Source organism: Ascaphus truei, chromosome 4, assembly GCF_040206685.1.
Source record: "Ascaphus truei isolate aAscTru1 chromosome 4, aAscTru1.hap1, whole genome shotgun sequence".
Lineage (NCBI taxonomy): Eukaryota > Metazoa > Chordata > Amphibia > Anura > Ascaphidae > Ascaphus > Ascaphus truei.
The window spans coordinates 169237684-169256291 of NC_134486.1; the positions used below are offsets into that span (position 1 = coordinate 169237684).

The 18608-nt window shown below is 40.5% G+C and overlaps 1 protein-coding gene across 2 annotated transcripts; it reads left to right on the top strand.

Moving 5' to 3' along the window:
- The first annotated feature begins 1166 nt into the window (after positions 1 to 1166).
- On the top strand, positions 1167 to 13670 carry LOC142493143 (uncharacterized). Of its 2 annotated transcripts, none has more exons than XR_012801017.1 (3): positions 1167 to 2939; positions 3275 to 13340; positions 13442 to 13670. XR_012801017.1 is itself a non-coding variant. In XM_075596695.1 (3 exons), the coding sequence occupies exon 3, from the start codon at positions 9636 to 9638 to the stop codon at positions 12567 to 12569; it is 2934 nt and encodes a 977-aa protein (XP_075452810.1). In that variant the 5' UTR covers positions 1190 to 1233; positions 2834 to 2939; positions 3275 to 9635; the 3' UTR covers positions 12570 to 13670. The 2 variants fall into 2 exon arrangements, 1 of the variants encoding a protein (XP_075452810.1); XM_075596695.1 differs by having other exon boundaries at positions 1190 to 1233; positions 2834 to 2939; positions 3275 to 13670.
- The last annotated feature ends 4938 nt before the right edge of the window (positions 13671 to 18608 follow it).

Consider the following 18608-nt stretch of genomic DNA (forward strand, 5'->3'; position numbering starts at 1 on the left):
CTCTAATTTGTATCTGCAATGGTATTTTGTTTTAATTTATTAACAGTTTTCTTATCTCTTCTAAATATTCATGTATACCTAAATATCCATTCTTTTGTATAGGAAACTTCAACGTGCTTCTTCGTGAGCTAGTGGCAGAGTTCACCTTAACCGACAACTCTTCCAATACCACCACATCCCTCCTCCGCTCTCTGTGTCACTATGATGACAGTGTGCTGCTTGGCTCGTGGCTGCAGGAGACTGACCACAAATCCATTGAAGATCAGGTATGGGATTGATGTGGAGTGACAAACAATATTTCTCACCCCCCCTCCCCTCCCCCTACAAAAGGTAGCGAATGATCTTGATTGTTGCATGATCAGTGTGGTCCCAAATTGAACGAACCAAGTTAAAGCTGGGTGATGCCTTCACAAAACAATCGTACCGAAATGAGTGTTAAATTATTTTTGTAAGCTTATTGTGAAAAGGCACTGTCGCTGGAAGTGTATGATGGGGTTTACTACCCTTATCTCTGCTTACATTTCCAGTTTCCCAGTTTGTCATTTGACTCAGTGGGCATGTATAATTCTGGTTATTTTACCCCTGTGATGGAACAGACCAGATTGGGTCATCCCCCTTTCAGCGTTCGTATTTTAGAATTCTTTATAATTATTCCTATTCTTTCGCCCTCATTGGGCGAGCTGCTCACGTGACGCATCAGTGAGCAGCTATATCAAATTTGGTTGTCTCGCCAAGCAGGTAAGCGCCACGCTCGCTCACGCTGGCCACACACATTGCAGCAATGTGTTTCATCGCGGCCAGCGGGAGCGCCCGCTCAGCGCCACCCTGGACAAGGCCTAAGACTTGTCTTTGGCTTGTTTCTTGTAAGGTCAGTCTTATTTTTCCCAGTTGGCTGTACAGCTTCCATCTTAAGACCAGAGAATTGTTTTCTCATTGGTTGGTACAGTACTCGCAACCTTCAAGGGGGGGGAGGGGGCAGAGAGGGTTTATGGGGGATTGTGACACAGATGTTTTATTCTGTTGCTGCTTTTATTAATTGATATTTGCATGTTGTGCAGCTCCAGCCCAACAGTGCATCTGGAAGTGGGGCTTTAGAACATGACCCTTCCTCAATATATCTGCGCATCCCAGCCGGAGAAGCTGGCCTGGCCCCCTCCCGCTAGGAGTGTCTGTGATCGATGCTTCTGTGGCTCTCTTTGGGGTGGTGTTCCCTCACGTGTCATCCAAGCACAGGTCAGTGTGGCATTTCAATTTGCGGCAGCAAATTGGGAAGCAGTTGCTAAAGCAACTGGGTCACTTTCAGGTGAGTGTTACTGAAGGCAGAGTTTCTGCAAAGGAGACGTCCTAGCAAAATGTGATGCTAGTTCAAGCTCTAAACCAGGGGTGCGCAAACTGGGGGGTGCGCCCCCTAGGGGGGACGTCGTGTTTACACAGGCCCAGTGCTTCCCCGAATGCATTTAAATTAAATGCTAGGGGGCCGCACAAGGCCTCTGTAAATTCCCTTACCTTGATTTGGCTTCCAGCAATATGACTCGATGGCAACCCGGCGTCAAATGACGCTGTGGGGTCACGTGACGTTGTGTTGCTATGGCAACATGACGTCACATGACTCTGCTTCGTCATTTGATGCCGGAGCCGAGTGGGAGGAGGGTGGGGGGGCGCGAGCAGGGGGGGAGATCAGGCCTATTCTCCGTTCTGGAAGAACATTTAGAGCATCAATTTAAAAACATAATTTCTTGTTGTATTTCAAAAAAAAATCTCTCTTGCCGTTGAATTTTAATATTGTTTTATTTTAATGTTCTGTGTTTTTGTTTTGTTTTTAAACAATACCTTTTGCAGTTTTTTTTTTCCTGCAATGTTGACACGTTCAAATTTGCTCCTACTTTGCGTTCAGCTATGTAACTCTTAACATTGGCATTTATAAAACAAAGCCCAGTTACTAAATATATATATATATTTCTCAAAAGAATTGGTGTGCACACCTGTAACACCTCCAAATTACACGTGAGAATAATATAACATGTAATAGTGCTCCTAGTAGGTGCTGCTTATTATCTAAGGTCCCACAAGATCCTCAAGAGAGAAATATAAAGAGAAATGACAGAAGCGCAAATAACTAGGAAAAAGATATACATACTAAATAAATAGTAAAAAGGGAAAATGAAGACTATCTTCGACTACTAGGTCGAAATCAGAGGTGAATGTCCAATTCAATGAACAGAGAAGAAAACCGGTCCTGAAAATTAATAATAGCACAATATGGTGAAGTACTGTAAAAAAAAGGTTTACTACCCAAAAATAAAATGCCACTTACAATCTGGCAGAGTAAAATCGCACTGTGAGCAACATCCCAATACAGCAATCTGCTCCATGTCGGCTAACGCCGCTTGTTCGGATGGTAAGTAGTCTCTGGTCACACAGCATGCTCTGTCGATTCAGACCACCTAGTCACCAGTCGATTAAGTTAGGGGGCGTGACGGGGCCTGTGCATTGGAGTTGATGCAACTACAGACACAGCTGTGAGGTTTCCACTCCAATGCACAGGCGCCGTCACTCCCCCTGATGTAATCGACTGGTGACGAGGTGGTACGCACAACTTCAGCTTGCCCCGGTGCCGGGAAACAATTACTGTTGCTTCATCTGTATAATGTGGTCTCCTTTTTCATTACTTGGCCATTTTGTTCAGCTGCTGCTGCAATTCCTGCTTTCTCATTGTGCCTACGGGTAGTAATAATAAATGATGGATATGAAAAGAATGGTCTGTTTAGTGTCGAATTTTGCTGTGTAAGACCCATTGCAACAAGTTGCTGTTGGGTTTTTGTGTTTATTACAGGCTGCAAATGTTGGATCATTTTGCTGAATGTGTCAAGCAAGCTAAAGGAGTTCGCCAGCAGGCTGTGCAGCTGAATATTTTCACAGCTGTGCTTAGTGCACTAAAGGTAGGGACAATACCATACTGATAAATAACATGTAAAATGTACATATGTTTATCACCTCTCTCTGTGATGCACAGAGGATATTTCAAGAATGTAAGGTTTTCTTTGAGGCTTACAGCTCATAACCTGTGTATCGTCTACATACTTTCAATCTATACATTTTATTTCACTTTTAGTGGCAATCAGTGATACCCCTAGGTTAAGCTCCCATTCTAGATCAACATACAAACAGGAAGGGTCTTGAACGTAAATGGAAAACTCCTCTGCACAATCCACAGGAATAATGAGGGAGCAGTGTATTTTTTTAAGTTCCAAATTATTTTCAATCTTTTTTACAGGCCTACAGAAGTAGCCAGTGTAACATCACCCGGCAGCAGGAAATCTCTCCATGGGGGATCCATCAAAAACAAAAAAGTTACCACCACCCTCCCCCCACACACAGAGAGCCATAGCTTTTATGGAGCAACAGCATTTTGCTTTTCTTCGTCCGGCTCTGGCGACAGTCTGGCTACATCTGTACAACAGATGAACAAATGGATAGATATTTCGTTATCACAATAATTTAAACTCGTACTGACACAATGATTATATTGTAACATTACATGCAGTAAAATTGGCTAATTTAAAATTACTATTTTTACTAACATGATACCAGTTTAATTGTTATTGATTATATTGAAACATACCTTACCCACATGTAGGACAAAGATAGGGCGGCACTCTGTATTTCTCAGACAGTAAAAAAATTGTTTCCTCATGAGTACATCACAAAGGATTTCAGAATTTTTCCACTAGGCTGTGACAACTGTGCTGAATAGCATAAAAGAGAAATGTATTCATGCATCCTTAAAATCGATCAAGAAACTTCTCAACAGGTTTCAATGCGCATTGTCAGTGGATGTCCGGTTGCTACAAATATCACATGATATTTATTGTCAAAATGTCAAGAGCTAAAAAAAAATTATGTTTTGATTTTTGTTTTGGTTGTAAAATATTTTCGTGTTTTGGTTTGACAAAAATTCAATTTGGACCGTGTCCATCCTTAGTATATACAGATGTAGTAAAGTTTATTGCATTAAAGTGGGATATTCTGCGTTATAGTGTGATATGGTATCAGCAGGAGCAATTAAATCTTCTACATCTGTTCTAACCTGGGTGGATTTTTTAACAGGATGACAAGATCCTAGATGAACAACGCACACATTTTTACAGATGACGTTAGAAATTTTAGCGGAAGCAACAAAAAATGTAGTAATAAAGTTCAAATGTATTGAATTATGAGATGATACTTTGTCAGGGCTCCCTGCTTTTGGTCCATCCAATTGAGAAAATATACTGTATACGGGAGATCGGTTTGTAAGGTTTATTTCCCATCTGAGAAATACAGAGTAACATCGTCATATTTGCACTGCAAGTGGGTAAGGTTAGTTTGGTATGACCATGAGCATTATACTACTATGAATCTGCACTGCTCCTTGCCTGAACTGTTAAAGCACAATTTTCAGCATAGAGATCATTAATATTTTTTGGCTGGTTTGCATATGGTACATTAGTAGTTTGCCCATATTCTAGATAAAAATGAAAGCAACAATATTGCAGTTTGAAGATACACTAAGGCCTTGGGAAATGGGAATTGTAACTTAAATAATAAAGCCTGCTCTATTAAAAAAGTTATCTCAACCGGTTACGGTATCAAGAAGAGTTTATGGAAATATATGTAACATTGCAAGAGGCAAGTTGCGGTTTGCATGGTAATTTAATTTTGAATAGCTTACTTTTACTATATGTGCGCTACCTGAAAGATACATTAGTATGTACTTTTGTTTTCAACTACAGCCTAAATTAACTCAAATTAGACCTGTGATACCATAAAGAATTCAAATGATCCTTTCAGCACATGTGATATCAAGTATCTGGTGAGCTGTATCAATCTCCAGCAAAGTGAAGAGTAATTCAAATAGTTATTCTGTTTTTTGTCAACTTTTTAAATATATGTTATTGTTTATGTTCTCTAGACGGCATAGACATGCATCATATGAGGTGTTTGAGTCTGGAATTCATTATGCCTGGGAACTATATTAGTATCTCGTTATTGTGAACTTATTTTGCTTTACCTTTATCAGCGTATGTGATTGAGAGGAGATAAGAAGTAGAAATATGTGAAAGTTGGAGGATTTTTGAAATTCATCAAAAGCATCAATTATGAATATCTTACTTAGAAAGCATCTTGACACCAACTTTCACAAGAAAGTTTTTCTGCCAGTTCTGTGGTGGCATATAATGTATCTCCATTTGCTTGATATACTGTATCTCCATATGCTTCCTATACTGTACCTCAATGTGTTTCATATACTGTGCCTTCATGATCTTCATATACTGTATCTCCATATGCTTCATATACTGTATCTCCATGTACTTAATAATTATACCTCCATGGGCTTCTGATTCTATACAGTATCTCATTGTGCTTCCCATACGGTACCTTCAAGTGCTTCCAATATTGTACATTATGTTCTTCCTATAGTGTACCTCCATATGCTTCCTATACTGTACCTCCATGTGCTTAGTATACTGTACCAACATGTACTTCCTATACTGTACCTCCATGTTCTTCATATACTGTACCTCCATGTTCTTCATATACTGTACCTCCATGTGCTTCCTGTACCGCTCCTGCATGTACTTCCTATACTGTATTTCCATGTGCTTTATATGCCCCAAACCCACCTTAGCAAACTTGACACCCTCTACAATTCAATTTGTCATTTCGTTCTCCAATGCAACTACAACACACATCACTGCGAAATGCTCAAAGAACTAGATTGGTCATCACTCGAGTCTAGGCGCAAAGTTCACCTTTTCTGTCTTGCCTTCAAATACTTTCTGGTCAAGCTATCTATGTGAACAAGCTCCTCACCCCTACCACATGCAGCACTTATCATCTGAGATCAGACTCCAAAAGACTGTTCATGGTCCCAAGGCTCAACAAAGTATCCGGCCGCACCTCCTTCTCTTACCGTGCACCCCAAAACTGGAAAAACATACTGGAGACTCTCACATTCGCCAGTCTAAGTTCTTTCAAAACTAAGGCTGTCTCACATTTTAATCTGGTCTGTAACTGTTACATAAGCTTATAATATACATCTTCTCTAACTGTGCATGCAATCTATTGTACAGTATATAATGTATACCCTGTTCATTTATGTAACTGTATTTGTAACCATGTATTATTTGTCATATTAACTATGTCCAGGACATACTTGAAAACGAGAGGTAACTCTCAATGTATTACTTCCTGGTAAAACATTTTATAAATAAATAAATAAAATAATACAGTGCAGTACATCCATATTCTTTATATGCTGTACCTCCATGTGGTTCCTATACTGTAACTCCATGTGATTCCTTACAGCACCTCCCATGTGCGTCATATACTGTACCTCCATGTGCTTCCTATACTGCTCCTCCATGTATTTCCATGTGCTTCAAATACTGTACATACATTTATTTATTTATTTATTTATTTATTTATGGGAAAGGGTACTATGTTTTTCCCCACCAATCTAATGAATCGTTTTATGATCATTGTGTTCTACCTTTGGCACCCTGGCATAAATATACTTTATTGATGTTTCCCAGCAATCTGCATTCAAGTTTACTCAAATTAAATACATAAAACATACACAATGTGAAATAAAATTGTAAATTAAATCAGTGGGTTTTGACCTTATGATTTTTTGTTTTTTTTACATTGTTATGTTAAAGCTTGGGTTATGTCGAGATGTAAAAAATGATGGTCTTTAATATGGGCATTTTTTTTAGTTGATTTTTGACAATGGAGAAATTACACAATCTGTCTGATTCATTAGTAAATGATTTGCAGATCCCCATAGTTTAAACTCCCTGCTCAGATATATTGAATTATTATACTGACTATATTTAGGAACTTTACGCAAGAAAAACATTTCTGACTAATACTTGATAACAGTATACATTCCAAATTTACATATAACAAACTCAAATAATTATTAAAAAAAAAAAAAAAAAAAAAAACAACACTTGGGTATTAACCCGTTGAGTACCGAGTCTCCTGAACCGCAGCACTATTGAATCTGCATGTGTCCCATAAAGCTTGGAGCTGACACCACTGATATATAAGCCATACAGTCATTAGTGAGGAAAGCAGTGATAATGCAGGCAGTGGGCTGGTCAATCCATAGAGATACAGCGGAGCCTCTTCAAAGAAAAGACCCCAAAGTAAATCACAGTGCGGTGCCAAGTAGCCTCACAACTGCCTAAAACATAACTGCATGTATTATTGTGTACTCACGACACCCGTTCTGCACTGTAGCTACAAGAACGCTCCGGTGGCCATCTCTGCTCCTCGTGGTGTCGGCGTGCTCCTATCCGGAAATGACGTGTAAAAGGGAGGATTTGGTAACCGTGGTCACAGCACTCCACACAACCAACGCTTGGAAAATTCAAAAAACTTTATTAAGCTCCACAGTGAGCATACATAGTAATAATAGTAATAATAATAATATACAACGCTTTTCTGTTACAGGCTTGTTACACTGATTGCAACACTTGTATCTATACGAGTCTGAGGGAAGGGATAACACCTTTGAAAGTGACACAGTCCCAGGAGTTGCTATTTGGTTATGAGCATAGACCATTTAACACCACGTTACTATATACAGTGCGATACTTATATTTATCTGTGTAGTGCTGTCAACATTGTGTACTACTAAGTCTGATACAGCTACCTTATTTTTGCCTACGCAGTATGCATTTGATACTATGTGTTTAGTTCATGAGCATCATATGTCCTAAATAACACGCAGGAGTCTATGGGGTTAACCTCCCTTATATGTTCCATAGGAGATTACTAGCTTTACTATTATCCCTATCTTTGACTCCCTTCGCTCCTCCGAGGGGTCAGTTCATAGCCATATTTTATCCATTTGAGTGTAATTATTAAATTTAAAGATGTATTAAAACTTTTTTGTTTTTTGCGCCGTTTTCGATTTTAGTTTCAGGTATAGGGGATTCTTAACCTTATAGCCCTAGAAACATACACCATTGGTTTAGAGTGCAGTTATAGGGGTACCATTTGAACTTCTTTGTTCACTCTTTCTAATATTGACCTCATACCTCTTTGCACCTAACGTTTTATGGACCTACGGTATAATAGGTGAGCAGTTCTTCACAATCCTTATGTGGTTAAGAGACAATAATAAACGTATGAAGTTCTATAGGGAACACACTTACATTTGAACAACAAATCTTCAAATGGGGATGGGGGGACCTCTTGATGATACCTCAAAATAGGGAAGAGAAGGGAAACATAGTATAACACTGTTTATTAACAACAAATTAAAAAGAGATTGAAATCTAACAAGCGGCCAATAAATAATGGCATAGAGAGGAGGTGTCTCCAGACTCCACAGATCGTCCTCCAGAATATTTGGTTGTCTCTTGTGGATTCTGTTCCAGCTGGTAAGATGGTAATGCGAGGATGCAGTTAACAGCAGGGGGGTCTTCCGGAACTCGTGCACAGACCGGATTTCCTCTCATATCTCCCTTTCAGGAACGTAGTTTCCTGGATCTGCTTCAGTGTCCCCACTGGAGGAAATAAGAGGCTGAAGGAACCCTGAAGCAGATCCAGGAAACTACGTTCCTGAAAGGGAGACCTGCCTGACGTCCACGGAAGCAGAGGATACCACGAGGGTTTCGTGTTACACCGGAGGCGACCAGGACTCAGAAGGCTCCAAGTACAAATTCTCTCCCCTGCATGCATCCTATCTACTTCTAGTAAGTAGGCATTTCATTGAGCTTTGATCATAAGGGCACATTTGGCAACTAGATTTACTGCGCAATGTCCTGTTTCTCTGCTCTATGTCATACATCTGCAGGTTGAATATATCGTGAGGAGGACTGTTCACTCTTTGCTCTGTGAACTGTGATTTTGATACCATATATCACCAGATGACCACTCAAGATTGGGAACAATAGTCTGTATATTTGGACTTTAATATCATTTCACATCATTTCACTGTATTTACACATGCGCCAGGTTTATGTCTATTTTTGTATTTATATTCTTGTTTTGAGGTTTATTTTGGGATATTCCTCAGTAGATTACCAGGCTGCTTTAGTTGTGCACTGCACTTATTAATTCACATATGCACTGCATAGTTTTAATTTAGGTATAGCGCTTGTCACAGTATATTTTGTATTTTTATTGTTGTTATCTCCCACTGTACAGCTGCTCACCTCACATAATACCCTTTTCACCTTTGTCATTAGTATGGCTCTTTTCACTAATAGAGCACTTAGAGGTGGCAATTTTGATGGGGTCTTTGATGAAAATCCAGACTGTATGGATCTGGAAATAGAAAATCTAGAAACGCAGTTCTCAAAATTAGAGAAACTATTACATCAGGAAGTTAAGCAAACTTGGGACTCTTACGCTCTTAAAAAATATCTGGAGTGCAAGAGAATCCCAAGGGGCTTAAGAGTTTTAAAAGTCCCCACGTTAGATAAAGATAAAGAAAGTTTCATGGAGGAGTGGAATTTCTATCTGGACCAATGTTCGGTTAATCTCATACAGTTACTGTAGTGATCAAACAAAGAGCCTCTACTTTGGAGATCATTGACAGTGAGATTAATCAGATTAAGGAGAATCTGGAACCCTTTATGGAACTAAAGGAATATAAGGAACTAGAGGACAAAGTGATTTTAAGAATAGAAAAATTGGATAGAGAAACCAAATTGAATAAGCAAATTAAATTTGCAAGAGACAAAAAAGATTATCACGAAAATAAACAACGTAACTGGAAAAGAGAACAGGTGACAGTCCCAACAGATAATGTAGAAGGAGTAATTAATACAGCACCACCGGTAATTAAAACAAGTAAAGTGTCTCATAAAAACTCCAATTCTAAACATGCTCAAAGTAAGAAGAATGAGACAAAGACAGATAAAAAAGATACAAAAGATCTGAAGAACCCAGAAAACAGTCATACAAGATATGAATCATTTAGATCACAGACATCTGAGGGAGATCAAACTTGTAGAAAATATAGGGAGAGATCACCACTATGGAGATCAAATGAAAGAGAAGATAGAGATGGAGAAAGTAATAAAAGATTTGTTCCTCCTTTTTTTAGAGCAACGCAGAGGTCACAAGCCCTTTTACGAAGCCAGGAGAGAGAGCAGGAGAGAGTGGCAAGGACCCAGGGAGTTAGAAAGAAAAAGATCACGAGCAGACGTCTCAGAGGAAAGAGAGGAGGAACAAGAAAACAGAAAAAGAACAAATGCAGGCAGAGATTGGTAAAAAAACAGAATATCTTTAATCTTAGTGATCACAAACTTTCAGATGTTGAGACAAAAGTATTAGAAAAGGGACTCACTTTTGCTCAAGTCCAGGGACCTAACATGTTTAAAACATTTATTGATGTACATAAATATGTTAGGAAGTTAACACTAAAGAAGTATTTTATCAAAGATGCAGTCACTAGAGCTGTTAACATGGACACAGCAAGTACAAACGCAGTGAAGTCCCCATTGACTGCATTTAAGAAAAGTTCAACATTTTACCCTAAGATGTGTAAAGGGAAGTTTATAGACACCTTTGCGGACATGGTCATAGGAGACTTAGAAAACTTGAGCCAAGACTTCAAATGTAAAAAACAAAATATGACCACAAATGAGAAGGAAGCAGTAAAATCATTATCAAATAATCATCAGATAGTGATCAAGCCAGCTGATAAAGGTGGTGGGATAGTAGTCATGAACAGGGACTACTATCAGGAAGAATCCCAACGAATATTAAGTGATGGGGAAACCTATCAAACACTTAAAAATAACCCCACAAAGGAATATGGTATTCAGTTATCTGAATGGCTGGCAAAAGGGTATGATACGGGTATTATCAGTAAAAAAGAGTTGGAGTCCTTATTGATAGAACAACCTAAAACACCACTCTTCTATTTTATCCCGAAGATCCACAAAAATCCCTTGAAACCCCCAGGTAGACCTATCATCTCAGGGGTAGGGTCCCTAACATCCAACCTATCTCAATTTGTGGATCATCTATTACAGAAGTATGTGGTAGAAATACCATCACATCTCAAGGACACGTCGCATGTGTTACGAACCATTGAAGATCTAACATGGGAAGAAGATCTGATTTGGGTCACATGCGACGTGGTGTCCCTTTACACTATTATAGACCATGAAAAGGGTCTGAAGGCCATAGAGTGGGTTTTGAATAAAGATACCAACATGGAATCTTCAGTTAAAATATTCATTATAGAAGCCATCAGGTATATACTCACCCACAATTATTTCTCTCATGATGGCTGCTATTACCTCCAGACGTGTGGCACCGCGATGGGTACCAGGTTTGCACCAAGTTATGCTAACATTTTTATGGGCATGTGGGAAGAAAATTACATCCTTAACCACAACCCATATGGTGCAAACCTGGTACTCTGGAAACGCTACATCGATGATGTGCTATGCGTCTGGAAGGGCACTAAAGAAGATTTAGAGGCCTTCAAAGAACATCTTAATACAAACGACTATAATATACAATTCACGTTTAGTACTAGTCCACAGTCTATAAACTTCCTGGATCTAACCCTCTACACTGTTAATAATGAGATACACACAAAAACTTATTACAAAGAGGTGAATGCCAACTCCTATGTCTTGGCATCCAGCCACCACCATCCCCATTGGTTAAAAAATATCCCAAAATTACAAGCGCTTAGGGTAAAAAGAAACTGTTCACAATTGGAAGTGTATAAGGAACAAATTGAGGACGTGGGTAATAAGTTTAAAGATAGGAAATACAATGGGAAAGTTGTTAAAAATGCTATTGAGCAAGCTAACAACACAGAAAGGGCTTCCTTGATCCATCCGGTTAAAAAAGTAGCTGCTAATGCAAATAAAGTATTTCTCCCTTTCATCACACAATTTAACGGTATGTCTAGGGAGATATCCAAAGTGTTTAATAAACACTGGGGGATCCTACAAAGAGATCCTATTCTACAATCCATATTACCTGACAAACCGCAAATTGTGTATAAAAAAGCTCAAAACTTAAAATCCCAGCTGGCCCCTAGTTGCCCTAAGAAACATCAAGGATTGGGACAAACAATGTGTTTAAAAGAACTTAAAGGTTATTTTCCCTGTAAGAAGTGCATTGGTTGTAGTTATGGATCAAAATGTAAAGAATTCAAATCCAATGTAACCGGTAAAAGTTTTGAAATCCGTTCATTTATTAATTGCAAATCTAATTTCTGTATTTACCTTTTAGAATGTCCCTGTAAATTACAATATGTGGGCAGGACGGGGAGACCACTGAAACGAAGATTTGTCGAACATGTGTACAATATTAAAAATGGTTTGGAAACACACAGTGTTTCCAACCATTTTAAATTGCACCATAATCAATCACCAGAGGGGCTCACATGTATCGGCATAGATTGCCCCAAGGTGGGTATCAGAGGGGGTGATAGACTACAGAGGGTTTCACAGCAAGAAACCTTCTGGATCTATACTCTCAAGACCCTCTCCCCGAAAGGGTTAAACATCGATTTTGATTTAGCATCATTCCTTTGATGCACTGGAACCAATCATTTATTTTCTCATCCAATGTAATTTCATATGTTTTTATACATGGTTTTATACATTTTTACTGTATTTGCATCAAGTGATCCCATGAATCCTAATTGAGTCAGGGAGTCGCTTCAGAGGTGATTAAGCTCATACCCATCTGATGGTAATTATCAGCAAGTGGAATCACCCTGTTACTTTTTGGCCCAAAGTGGCTCCTGTATACGAGGGGTTAAACTGGGGCTATATATTGCACACGGGATTGATGAGGCTCCACAATCCCCTGACGAAGTGACGTTCCCCATCACGAAACGCGTAGTGAGGAGCCTAAGAGGTACTGCCCGACACACTCAAGCTGCTAGTCATTGAAGAGGAGACGGTGACGTCATCCAAACCGCGCCGGAATCCCGCGAGGTACACGCGGCACCGAGGAGGACATTCAAAGACTGAGTGCGGCGTTTGGGTTGTGCTGGGTCGGGCACTTCTTTGTTTTTACACTCACCGTCTTTTGTGAGTATTTTATTTGTTAGAGGTAGGCGTCATTAAAGTTTTTTATTATTGCGCAATCCTTTCCCTCTTTTGTCCCCACTGGAGGAAATAAGAGGCTGAAGGAACCCTGAAGCAGATCCAGGAAACTACGTTCCTGAAAGGGAGACCTGCCTGACGTCCACGGAAGCAGAGGATACCACGAGGGGTTCGTGTTACACCAGAGGCGACCAGGACTCAGAAGGCTCCAAGTACAGATTCTCTCCCCTGCATGCATCCTATCTACTTCTAGTAAGTAGGCATTTCATTGAGCTTTGATCATAAGGGCACATTTGGCAACTAGATATACTGCGCAATGTCCTGTTTCTCTGCTCTATGTCATACATCTGCAGGTTGAATATATCGTGAGGAGGACTGTTCACTCTTTGCTCTGTGAACTGTGATTTTGATACCATATATCACCAGATGACCACTCAAGATTGGGAACAATAGTCTGTATATTTGGACTTTAATATCATTTCACATCATTTCACTGTATTTACACATGCGCCAGGTTTATGTCTATTTTTGTATTTATATATCTTGTAACATACTGTATATAAATGGTGTTCTTCTCTCAAATGCTTATCTAACATCTCTATGTGATGGGAAGTTGGCAATAGGTGTTCAAGAAGAAGTACACTACCGACACACTTTATTGAAGTGTGGTCGGTACCGCAAGCCGGGAAATCTCCCGGCTTGCTAGTGGCCGCCCCTCGGCGTGCCGCGCGTCATAGACGCGCGGTCACGCGTCATCGGGAGCGTGCGCCCCCTGCACGCGTGTCCAGGGGCTCCCCGAGGGAGCCCTGGTGTCCCGCGATCGCGGGACAGCGGCAGGGGGTTCCGGGGGACCCGGCGGACCCGGCAGCGGTAGGGAGAGCGCCCCGATCGGAGGGCGCTCTTCCGCTGCTTCGGCGCGCGCCCGTCACACTCGGGCGCGCGCCAGGCTACTGCTGCGGCACAGAACGGGCAAATGCTCGAATAAACTGTGCCGCAGCAGTATAGTGGCACTTGTGTAGGTAGGTTTAACCATACTATGAAAACTTGAAAAATATACTTGGCATAAAGTTGGAAAGGTATTTATATACATTCAAATAAGGATGGCTGCCAAGAACGGTAAGGCCACAACCACCAAATATGGAAGTTACTGAAAATCAATGGCCCTCATTTTCCAGAGGCTGGATTGTCCCTGGGCCTGACAGCATTAAGGAACAAGGCATGAAGGCAAAAAGTGCTAAGAATCCCCAGAAGTTAAACAAAAGCTGTCATTCAAACCTAAATCTGACAACCGGCAACTGCCGGAATCTCTCCAGTGAAGCAGTGCTGCATGAACTGGAAGACAAAGTTGAAAAGATGAAATGGGATATTCCTGGCTTTACTAAAGTACGAATAAAAGATGAAGGCTGCATTCAGCTCAAATGCAGTCACCTATTCTATTACAGAAGTAAAAAAATGGAGGAATTTGTGTAGTAAGCTTCATCATTAACACGAGAACAACTGTGGAGTATGAAAGCTAATGAGAAAGAGAAGCCACAATCCTCATTCAGTTGACAAAGACATACAGGTTTCCAAGCGTATGCCCCAGCATCACGTCACACAGGCTATGAAGGGGAATCTTTTTACTAAGAAATCAACCACTTTAGCAACAAAGGAAAGTATCACCTCAAGTTATTTATGGGAGATTTCAATGCAAAGATGGGTGGGTGCCCAGCAGAAAGATTAAGCATCAGTTGGTAAGTATAAAGTAAAAGGAATGAACGTGGAGACAGATTGGTAGAATTTGCACAATGTGAAAACTTTTACATCATGAATTCATAGTTCAAGAAGAATCCAAATAGAAAATGGACATGGAATCGACCCAATGGGATCAAGAATGAAATTGCTTATTTCCTAGCTGACAAGAAACACGTGATTAAAGACTGCAAAATGCTTAATAGTTTTGACAGAAGGAGTGATCACAGATTGGTTAGCTGCAAATTACATCTGAATCCGAAGAAGGAAAGACGAAAACTGTTTAAAAAGAAGACAAAACCAATCAACATCAATAACCTCATGAACAATAGCAGAGAATTTAATCTAGAATTGAAAAATGATTTAATTTTACACAAAATATATGGGGACGCTTTAACAAACAATTATGACGAATTTATGAAGATAGTAATTGCTTTCTGCACATTCAACTACAGAGGAGACAACATGAAATAAAACAATTCCAACATGCAAGAACAAGAATTGAATATGCATATTTGTGTAAGATAATCCGCAAAAATATAATGGAAGATGTAACAAAATTTTACTGCGATACAGTGAAGAAGATTATCGAAGATAATAAAAGCTTAAATAAGACAAAGCAGCGACTTTTGCTTCTTCCCAATCATATCACTGCATTCAAACAAGATGATGGATTAACAATAAAAGACAGTGTGCTTATCATAAATGCGTTGAGGACATGAAATTGTACGAGAACACAGAACATGAAATTGTATGAGAACACAGATTATACCCTGTTTTAACTAACAGACAATGTGTGAAAATAAACCATGAATGATGTACCATGCATACTTCCAGAAGAAGTTGCAAAACTCTCTGCTATATCATCCTGGATGGCCCTCCGTCGCCTTAAACTCAACATGGCTAAAACAGAGCTCCTCATACTTCCTCCCAAACCTGGCCCTACTACCTCCTTCCACATTACTGTTGGAACTACGATCATTCACCCAGTAGCCGAAGCACGCTGCCTAGGGGTCACACTCGACTCCTCCTCACATTCGCCCCTCACATTCAAAACATTTCTAAAACCTGTCGCTTTTTCCTCCGCAATATCACAAAGATACGCCCTTTCCTCTGTTGCTCGACTGCTAAAACTCTGACTCAGGCCCTCATTCTCTCCCGTCTTGATTACTGTAACTTCCTGCTGTCCGGCCTTCCTGCCTCTCACCTGTCTCCCCTACAATCTATCCTAAACACTACTGCCAGAATCACTCTACTCTTTCCTAGATCTGTCTCAGCATCTCCCCTCATGAAATTCCTCTCCTGGCTTCTGATCAAATCCCGCATCCCACACTCCATTCTTCTCACTTTTAAAGCTTTACACTCTTCTGCCCCTCCTTACATCTCAGCCCTAATTTCTCGTTATGCACCATCCAGACTCTTGCGTTCTTCTCAAGGAAGTCTTCTTTCTACCCCCTTTGTATCTAAAGCCCTCTCCCGCCTTAAACCTTTTTCACTGACTGCCCCAAACCTCTGGAATGCCCTTCCCCTCAGTACCTGACGAGCACCCTCTCTATCCACCTTTAAGACCCACCTTAAGACACACTTGCTTAAAGAAGCATATGAATAGCACTGTGGATATTCTGAACACGATACATAAAGCTTGGCCCCCTGCAGACGCACTTACCAGAACTCCCTCCTACTGTCTCTGTATGTTCTCCCTACCTAACAATTAGACTGTAAGCTCCTCGGGGCAGGGACTCCTTTTCCTTAATGTTACTTTTATGTCTGAAGCACTTATTCCCATGACCTGTTATTTATATTTTCTGTTAATTATTTGATTACCACATGTATTACAACTGTGAAGCGCTATGTACATTAATGGCGCTATATAAATAAAGACATACAATACAATACAAAAGCAATAAAATCCATGAAGAATGGGAAGGATCAAGGGGGAAATGGAATTACTGAAATATTGAAAGAGTCTAGGAAAGAAGAAGAGAAAATCCTTGCATAAACTCTTTAGATGCTGGTGGAAGAACAGGAATATTCCAGAGCAATTGAGCAATGTTATAGTTATCCTGATACATATAGTATGTTGCCAGGTCCCCCTGTTACCTCCAGGCTGCATGAGGGGGATGGTTGTGTGGTTGCTGCAGGGAGATTGTGAACTGGCGAGCGGGTCGCCGGTGCTCCGCAGAGGGCGCCGCCATTTTGTGTGTGCGCGTGCATGTGCAGAGAAGTCTCGCGCATGCGCAGATAGTATCTAGAGTTACGGCAGCCATCTTTGTACACCAGGTGCATGCGCAGTATAATGCCAGCGGCGACCATTACACCCATAGATCCGCTGGGAACTGCAAGTCCCAGCAGCCTCAGGGGCTGCAGACCACATGTTGTCGGGCGGCTTTTATAGGGTGTATTAGAAATGTTCCCGCCAAAGTGTAATTATAAATTCTCACGTGTGCTTCCCTCATTTAATCAGTTCATCATTTCACCAGATCAACAGTTCAGCACTTAACCCCTACAGTACCATAGCTATGCTGTGAACTAAAACATATCTAAAAGAAGTAAAAACACAATTATAGTGAAGTGGTTGAGTCCTTCCATAGACTGTCACACACCGTTGAAAAAAATGAACATACACGAACTTTACGGGACACAATTGTAAGAACTTAATTCAGTTCACTTATATTAGCAATAATAATATATGGATTGTAATCACACTGCACGGGAGCAGGGCCTCTCCTAAACTGAAGCAGGTTGACTTCAGCCTCGGGGACCCCCTACTTCAGGAGATACAGGCCCCGTTATGGGGTGCCGGTATCCCCTGCACTTGTAAAGCTCCCGCGTCACGTGACATTTACATTCTGCAGGGGATACCGGCACCCCATAACGGGGCCTATATCTCCTGAAGTAGGGGGTCCCCAAACCTGAAACCAATGCGGTTCAGCTCAGGAGACCCCCTGCTCATGTACACTAGTATTAAAAATCATATTTGTACAGCACGATCGCCTGTAAGAGCCGTGCATTGAGACGCAGCGTCTCCATATAGTTCTTACAGGCTGCTTTGTTTATAATAGTTATCATGCTATCTAACTTTAAGCACGATATCAGGGGGGGAAGAAGGTGATCGCGTGATATGGCCCTTTTGGGCAAGGCAGGCCAAAAACGCGCCAAACAGCCTTAGTGAATAGCGCTTATGGCTTCACCCTTTTTCGCCCGAGTGATGTAACCCATTTCAGCACTAATTAACGTAGCTTAGTGAATCGGCCCCACTGTCACCAACGCCTTTTACAGCAACACTTGAAAAATTATTCAAGACAGGAGATTGGATTTGGAAGAAAAAGTATTCACAATCAACGGTTAATTCTCATGCCACCTATGATTTGCAAATGAGATTTTTATTTTTGCCAAAAGCTCCGAAGACCTCAAGCAATAAATCAGAGAACTTACCGAAGCAAGTAAGAAAGTGGGACTCCACATGAATCTCAACAAGACCAAGGGATATGCAACAAATGTGTAAAATCTGAAAAAAGCAAAATAAATGGAATAGAAGTAGAAGACGTTGGAAGGTGTGATAAGCGCAGATAACGTGCTATCACATGAAAAGTCCCATTGACTTTAATGGGGCTTTTCATCAGCACTATCACATTTTACAGAATAAGGGCCTATGTCTACATGACTGGCAAGTAACAATGAATGGGAACCTTTTGAATGAACTCAACATGAGAATGAAGATGGGATTAAATGAATTTGGAACAAACTGGAAAGTTCCCTTGAAAGATTTTCCTATGTGCCTGCAGAGAA

Coding starts and splice junctions, on each gene's coding strand:
- LOC142493143 (XM_075596695.1), top strand. CDS start 9,636: ATGGAACTAAAGGAATATAAGGAACTAGAGGACAAAGTGATTTTAAGA.